Source organism: Myodes glareolus, chromosome 27 (genome assembly GCF_982192425.1).
Source record: "Myodes glareolus chromosome 27, mMyoGla1.1, whole genome shotgun sequence".
NCBI classification, from domain to species: Eukaryota; Metazoa; Chordata; class Mammalia; order Rodentia; family Cricetidae; genus Myodes; species Myodes glareolus.
The window spans coordinates 11,990,849-11,999,640 of NC_142052.1; the positions used below are offsets into that span (position 1 = coordinate 11,990,849).

At 36.8% G+C, this 8,792-nt stretch overlaps 1 protein-coding gene across 4 annotated transcripts in view; it reads left to right on the plus strand.

Annotated features, from left to right (window-relative positions):
- The window catches only part of Dbf4 (DBF4-CDC7 kinase regulatory subunit), a 34,979-nt gene extending 27,089 nt beyond the window's left edge, over positions 1-7,890 (plus strand). For all 4 annotated transcript variants that reach the window (XM_087902240.1, XM_087902239.1, XM_048433604.3 and 1 more), the window contains exons 11-12: positions 5,044-5,168; positions 6,747-7,890. In XM_087902240.1, the coding sequence (XP_087758366.1) occupies positions 5,044-5,168; positions 6,747-7,683 (1,062 nt within the window). In that variant the 3' untranslated portion in view covers positions 7,684-7,890. The remainder of the gene's footprint in view (positions 1-5,043; positions 5,169-6,746) is intronic.
- Positions 7,891-8,792: the final 902 nt, after the last annotated feature.

An 8,792-nucleotide genomic window follows, 5' to 3' on the forward strand; every position in this document is an offset into this window, starting at 1 on the left:
GAAGCCTATCTCTTGCTTAATGATTTATCATAGGAATGGAACTTGGAGCTTTACACATTATGGGCACGTGCATCAGCACTGAAATTTAGCCTAAAGCAGTTGAAATTTTAAGAACCCAAGGAGGAAAAGCAACATTGGAAAAAATACTTTTTATTCATTGTGTTGCTGTCTATTGAGCACTTAGTATATAACTACATGATAAAAGTAACAAAATCTATGTAACAGCATTAGGTCAGTGCAAGTAGAAACAGACCAGGAGTAAGATGTTGCTTTTTATTTAGGCTTGGCAAAGAAATACCTAAGGGACGTCTAAGTAGAACTACAGAGAAGTTAGGTAACCAAATTTCTCAATACTGACGGAAATCAGCCAAGGGAGCGCCCAGAGCTGGGAGAGAGTCAGAGTACAAGGTGATGGTCTGTACCAAGCCGTGGTGGGGTTCTTGAGGCACAGTCCAGGCTGTTGAAGCAATTCAAGGATGAGACTGAGAGGGTTTATATGATCCTGGATTGAGAAGTGGTAGAGAAGTGAAAAATTAATGTGTCTTGGTCTGAGCAATTACAAAAGAAAAGACTTGTAACATGTTAGATGATGGTAGTTTTTAAAAATGAGGACAATTGGAGTTTGTAAGCTGATTAAAAAAATAAGAACTTTGGAATCACTGGCAATCTATCCATGTGCCCTTAGAGTTTAGTGCATAGCAAGTGTTTATCAATCATCGCAGTTGTTATTTGAATTCTTAACTTTTAAAAGAGTAAATAGACATACTGGTGTACAGCAGACACCTCTCTAGTTTCAAATACTCAGAACTAAGGCAGGATGAATATTTGAGTGCATAATCTATAGGACATGAACAATATGACAAGACCTGTACTCAAAAATAGAGAGAGAGAGAGAGAATAGGGTTTGGGTATTTTGTTTGGATTTAGTTGGAAATTTAGAGTATTAAGCCTAGAAATACTGATTCATAAAGCATCTGACTTCATCTTAGATGAATTAGTTTGTTTTGTAACCCAAAATATATTAATACTTACTAGGGGTTTAACTTTGTTTTGTTTTACTTACATAATAAAGGAGAAAATACAGTTGGTTTAAAATTGCATTGACTCAGAAGATAGTTTCTTAAAATTTTTCCATCTTCCTTGTAATTGTTTTGAAACTAAGGTCATTGTTTTTTTTTCTTTCTGAAATTACTTGGCATTGTGAGAACAGAATAATCTAGAATTTTGAGGTTCTAATGTGATATTCAGAAAGTATAAGAATAGCAGGAAAATTGTTCACTGGTTGCCACAAAGAAAGTATATTTGAGAATAAAATTGAAAATCATGGCTTTAAGGGTTTTTTTGTGGGTTTTTTGTTGTTGTTGTTGTTGTTTGTTTTTTAGTTTAAACTAAAGCTGAGTTGGGTAGGTCACTCTTGTAATCACAGCACTTTGGAGACATGGCTAAAGAAAGGGTCTTGGGTTTGAGACCAGTTTGTACTACATAGTATGATCTTTGGAAAGAAAAAGTACATTGATTTTGAACCTTGAATTTAACAGTGATTCTACACATGCCAAGAGACTGAGTTAGCAAATATTTTTGAGAATTTAGGAGATGGCTGTCAGTGATGTGCTTATAAAGGAACTAAGATTGATCCCCAAAACCCACATACAAACCCTAGACATGATTATAGCACAGATAATAAAGATCCAGAGACAGATATCGAGGTTCAACCTGTAGATCAGAAAAGCAAAGCAGCCAACCACTAGAGAGACCTTTTACCTCTACTGTATCTTCAGACCAAAAGGACAAGATCCTGTCTTCAGTAATCTCAGACTCCAGTGAGTTCCTATCTCTTCCCCTTTATATTCCTCTTAAAGGTGTGCGCCACCACTTCCTGGCCTGTATGGCTGACTCGTATGGCTGTTTTGTCCTCTAATCTTCAGGCAAGCTTTATTTATTAAAACACAAATAATATGCCACTGTATATGATGGTGTACATGTTTAGTACACCTCTCTGCTGGGGCAGAGAGAGGTTGGTTGCTGGGGCTTGCTAGTCTACCAACCTACTATTTTTGTTGGTGGACAGCCCCTGAGGAAGACATAACAGACAAGGTTATCCTCTGATGTGTACACAAATACACATAAAAGGTTTTGTGTACTGGAGGTAAACCAAACATTCCCTAGCTTTTCTAACTTGTGTAGCTGGCATAGGAAATAGTTTTATATACATTTACAAGTATGGTGAAGTATTTTTTTCCTCTTCTCTGTCCCACCAAACAAGATTTTTCTGTGTAACAGCCCTGGCTGTCCTAGAACTTGCTTTGTAGAGCAGGCTGGCATTGAACTTACAGAGATCCACCTGCCTCCATTCCCAATGCTGGGATAAAAGGAGTGTACCACCACTTTATATTTTTACTTAAAATAAATTTTATTATTTTTTTTAAAAACGTACAAATAAATATAAACAACATGCACTAAAATTAGCTGGACTCAATGTCTGTACTTAGTGAAATTCTATACAGTTAATATTAGGCATACAGATTGAAAATTATGGAGCTTCATACTAAATCTTACACTTTCAATACCAAATATATTTTAGGAATTTATCTACCAAATGGGTGGACATAGAATGTATAATTTTAAGCAAGATCACACAGTCTCAGGAATAGAAACCTCCATGTTCTTCCCGTATGTAGAATTTAGCCATTAGTATATGTACTCTTGTAAACAAATGTGAGTACAGCGTGGCATGTAGAGACACAGAGAGCAGGAAGGCTGAGTGTATGGGGCTGAGGACGGTCTGGATGCAATGGGCATGAATTAGGAAAGATGATGTAAAGCTAATTGTTTTTCTAGTTCTAATTCTAGCTTAGAGAATGTTCAAGTTATGTGGACTAGAACATATAATGGTAGTAAATGATGAGAAAGGTATTAGACTGTGGAGTTCAGTCGTAGAACATAGACTTAGTACATGTGATACTGCGGGTTCAGTTCCCAGACACAAAAATAGAAGTAAATAATAAATAAGATTGCTTGACTTAGAGTGTTAGCGAAGGGACAGAGAGCTGGGCATTTAAATCAGTGCCTAAGTAATGAGAAAAATCTTAAGTAGGTATAGAGAGGAACTATGTAAAATTGGAATTTCACTTAAAATTAATAAATGGTTCTTTTTCTTTCACAGAGTTTAAATGAACTCAATCTGAACTTTAAGATGTGATTTTTAGATTTTTTCCCCCAAGGTTTTTCTGTGACTGTCCTGGAAATTAGCTCTGTAGATCAGGCTAGCCTCAAACTCAGAGATCTTCCTGCCTCTGCCTCCCAAATGCTGGGATTTCAGACGTACGCCACCACTCTTGGCTCTAGGCTTCAGATCCAATATCCTGAATCAGCTGACAGACAAATGATAGGATTAGCCTGGAGGTCTCACTCATTCGCAAGGAACTTTGTATCCTGTGAGTTTTAGACTATAAATTTGTTTGTATTTTATTTGACAGGGTTTCACTGTGTAGCCTTGGCTGGTCTGGAACTCATTATGTTGACAGGAAGGCCTCCAGTTCACAGACACCTGTCTGCCTCTGGTCCCTAAATGCCGGGATTACAGACATGTGCTACATGCTCAGCTCATTTTTCCTTCTAACCACTCTTAAGACTAAAGATTCCTCTCTTTGGGTCAGTAGGTGATGAGATAATTTGCTTGCTCATACTTGGATGTTTCCTCCACAGCGAGTCTAATTGTGACGTGTATATTTTGTAGCCTTTGTCATAGATTTGGGGTTTTAAGTTTACTTTTGCATAAGTATGTATGCGAACATATGACATGTGTAGAACAGTAAGTGCTTGTAACTGCTGATCCAGCTCTCTAGCCCTGTAGATTGTTTTTTAAACTCTTATTGTCTAGACTCTTACAGGTTTTAGATTCTTGTATATTAAGTTAAAAGACTTCATTTAATTCTGTAATGCAGCAGTGTGTGAAAAGATGTTTCTATAAAATATTAGTATGTTACTGGTTGCTAAAGGTAGTTCTTAACTTTTTATCTTGAGAAAGGGTCTTTCCTTTGAATTTTGAGCCAGAGTTTCTTGTGTAACAGCCCTGACTGTCCTAGAACTCACTTTATAGACCTCAGACTCACAAAGATCCTCCTGCAATTAAAGGTGTGCTCACTCACACCCAGCTGAGAAAAGGTCTCTTTGAAAATATTTAAGTTAAAATATAACTACATCATTTCCCCCTTCCCATTTCCCACCCATTCCAACTACTGCCACTTACTGTCTCTCAAAAATTCATGGGCTCTCTTTAAAAATTGTTAGTTTATTTTATATATTCTATTCCGCTCAGCAAACGTTACTTGTATGTATACCATATCAGGCTAACCACTTTGTGTAAGGTAATCAACGTTCTCTTCTCTGGGGAAGACTATTCTGCCCTCAGCATTCCTTAGTTGTCTGTAGTTCTTTGTCTAGGGTTGGGGCCTCGTGAGAGTTCTACCTTCCATCTTAGCATGCACATTGATGTTGTCCTTACCTGCTCATGACTGGACAACTGTCTTTGAGACTCTGTGTTTTCGCTGTCACTTCTAGGGATGCCATCTTACGGCAGACTTTCTGTTCTCTCCCTTCTACAACCGTCCGCCCTCCTCGTCTGTGATGTTCACTGGACACCACACCATCCCTTATTCTCTGCATTTGCAGTTGTAGTTTTCTGTCATCTCCATCCATTGCAAAGAAAGATTTTTTTGATGGGGGGTAAGAACTACACTTAATCTGTGGTTATAAAGATATTTAGAATAGAGTCAATAGTTACGCTGGTTTTTTAAAGGGGAGCTAGTAGCTGTCTGTTGACTGACAGCTGTCATCCGCCTTTGCCTCCCAAGTGCAGTGATTACAGACTGAGGAGCAGTGCCTGCCAGTGCAGCTCATCTGTGTTTGATGTCAGAGTAGATACACACAAAACTGATACAGACATTTATATGGCAGAGATTCTTTATTTGATTTGGAATTATTTTTTATTTAATTGATACAATTATTGACTACAGTTTTATGATGTTTTTTGTTTTGTTTTAGCACCTTCTGAGTGAGAAACACAGAAACTTTGCACAGAGTAACCAGTATCAAGTTGTTGATGATATTATATCTAAGTTAGTTTTTGATTTTGTGGACTATGAAAGAGACACACCTAAAAAGAAAAGGTAATTAATTAATTTGCCAAAATTCTACTTATGTTGTTAAGCTATTTTAAACTAAAAATTAATCTCGTTTATCTGCTCTTAGAAGGAATATAGTTTTTTTTTACATGACATAAATATGGTTTAGAACTAATACCTTCTTCCCTTCTTTTTCCCCTACCACCAAAGGTATTTTATTTAGTCTCCCTCTAACATGATTTTGAAAGGGAGTTCACAATTTTTTCTATTAAGGTCAGTATAGAGTTGATATTTTAGGTTTGGTGAACTGAAAGAGTCAGTGGCCTCTGCTCAGCTTTGTTGCAGAACACGACTGTGTTGCAGCAAAACATTAATTAATGAAGAAAGTGAAGACGAGATGTTACAGTAGGGAGTGTTGCCGACCTCTGGTATTGAACTATGGAACTTTGTGTACTCAGATTAAAAATGTTGATTCCTAACAAAGACATTGTCATACTTTGAAATGTGAATACAGTAGTGTTTAGTTTCCAGTAACTGCACACTGACAGTTTGAGTCCTAATTAGATTATTCTCATAAATCTAAAATTTTAGAAATGCTTTTCTATAGATGTCTAATTTTATGGTACTCTTAAGCAATAAGGTTAGAGATGAGATACTAAAGTAGAGCTTCTGAAGGGGAGCAGGAAGGGCTCCATCTTTAGGTCTGGATTTGGGCAGTACTTTACTTACTAATGTGGCCATGTGGAACCAATTGAAAACTTACATTTTTTGAAAGTTTCAGTAAAGGGATGAGCATTCAACTTTTGAACTGGTCATTCCCTGATCATTTACAGTGTCGATTTTACTTGTCAGTCCGTCTACATCTCTAAGTTACAGGTGGGGCGGTGTCATCACTCATTTGCTGAGAGGAACTCTAGACCCCAGTTTGGTTTTGCTTTGCTTTTTAGGGATCAAACCTAAGGCCTCACAGATGAGGCACAAAAGGAATCTTAAAGAGTAAGCCCCATTTATAAGTAAAGGAAACCAATCTGGTGGCAGAGACAGTGATGTATATTGCTCGTGGTTCCCTGTGATAGATAAGGCAGAGTGTAACTGATGACCAGATAACTTGTCATTCATTTGTGTGTAATTTGGGATTGTTCAAGAGAGTAGCATCCCAGTTATTCTAGATTCTGCATGAAGAGAGTTTTGGCTCAAATATTTGTGTGAAATTGAAGGACTACTTTGTCACCTTTAGAAATACAAATATCTAGTTCACTTTGATATGAAATGTTTTAAATATAAATGAAAATCATATGATTCTGCTTTCAGTTTCTAGTAAATACTTTCTGCTTGAAAAACTAGAAATTGTAGATTAAAATATTAAGCTAAGTGCTGAAGTGTTTACGTTTTCTCGGGATAACAACAGAGTTGGGCAGATAGAGAGCCTGTCATGTGACTCCTGCTGTTTAAGTTTCTGATGATTCAGGATGTTGGTTCTCTCGGGGAAAGAAAGAATCACATTTTAAAACATCTGAAGTAAATGTTAAGATTTATGTGTTGAGATATCTTACATGGGTTTCTTAAATAAGTTATAGACAGTTTTATTAATTTCTAACTTTTGGGTTTTTTTCCTTTATAAAGAATAAAATACAGTACCGGATCCCTTTCTTCTGTTTCTCAAAATATCCTGAAAAACACTGAACCAAAGGAGAAGCTACAGTTGGAGCCCATTTTTCAGAAGGACATGGGAGAAAGCAATAGGCAACTGCTCAAGCAGGATTTTCAGTGTGAAAAACCTCAGAAGCCTGAACAAAAGCTGGTGTTTGCTTCAGAACCTGTGTCCTGCTCTTCAGCTGGAGTGGAAGGATGTGATGAGAGAACAGTGAGCATGGTACATGCAAGTGACCCTGACCTGAGACAGAATTTAACACCACTACCTCCATGTAAAAATGAATATAAATTAATTATTAATAGAAGTGATTTAGAACAGAGGGTAGGTAACTCTCCAGGTGTGCCACAGTCATGTGTAGAAGTTTCTTATCTAAGTACAGAAAATAGTCCACCCCAACCAAAATTAACAGCAGATAATACACATTTTTCAGCAAAAGATCTACAGGATAAGGAAATTCATTTTGTGTTTGGTCCTGATTCTGACCTGGTGACTTTAAATCCGCCAAAGGAACACCTGCCAGTGAGGGCCAGGACTCCATCCTGTAGTCCTCAGGGCCCTGATGAGTGTGACTCTGAGAACGCGGATAATTTGCCTTGTGGTAAGATCCAGCGGAAAGTGAGAATGTTATTAGGGCAAAAGAAAAAAACTGTGGACCCAAGTGCTGAATTGGATACAAAAAGAACTGAGTATTCTCCTGAATGTGAAGACAGAACTTGTGGGTCCCCAGTACAGTCTCTACTGGACCTCTTTCAAACAAGTGGGGAGAAATCAGAATTTTTGGGTTTTACAAGCTACACTGAAAACAGTGGAATATGTGATGTTTTAGATATTTGGGAGGAAGAAAATTCAAGTAGTCTGCTGTCATTTTTCTCTTCCCCTTCAGCTTCTACATTCATTGGATTTTAGTATTTAATGTGTTTTTCAGAAGTCAAAGCTATATTCTTGAAGTTTTTATAGATACATATATAATTCTTAGGAGTTGTTTTGGGTTTTTGTTTTGTCCAGCTTTGTATGAAATCATATGTAAATATTAATTAAGATGATTATAATTTTTTACAGAATTGAGTAGCTGTTGCAAATTGTACAATAAATCTTGTGGTTTATTTTATATAACTATGGTCATAATTGTTTCCTGAGAGTTGTAATGAATATCATTTGCTTTATTGCTGACAGTAATTTCAAGTGAGATTTCAAACAGATCAAAAATTGAGCACTATACATTCTATGCTATTAACCATTGCACATTAGCATAGATTTTCATCACTCACATGTTAGTGCCTAAAATAAAATTTCAGATAGAAAGGGGAAAAAAACATTAATTGGTGTATTTGAATTCTTGAAGTTACTAAAAATATTTACTAGAAACACTGATCCAGCTAGATTCTGCCAGGATCCTTATACTGCAAACTAAGGTTTTTGAAGGGATCAGAACAATTCCAAAAAGTCATAAAGGAGAGCTTAAACCACTGACCTTTGTGGAAGTTGTAAGTTGAAAATAATTTCTTTAAAAGTAATTTGTTTGCTATTAGATGATTAATGATATAGTGAGTTGTTGGGATTGTTTTGAAATGCCTGGGAGGACTAACTTGACTATAAAATAACTTGGAACAGGGAAAATTTAAGATGAAATTCATCTTACCTTTGAGTATATTTGGTAAGAGGGAAATATTTACTGTTGTAATTTTTAAAAGTGGCACGTGAGAGAAAGACACCATGCAACAAAGCTCAAGTAAAAAGGTTTTTTATTGGGGGAAAGTAAATGAGAGAGTAAGAGAGGAGACTGGCCTCTGTGGGTAGGAGCAACACAAGAGAAGAGACAGGCAGAAAGAGAAAGAGACAGGAGGTGGGCAAGGCCCACCTTTTAAAAGGGGATGAAGTCAGTGTGCACAGAAGATGCTCTTGGTGGTTGCAGCTAAGGACATATCCTATAAGTACCCCCAAGGACAGGCCAGTCCAGATGCCTGAATACTAACATTCCTTCTTTTTTATTACTATAAAAAAGGTGAGGAGTTAGA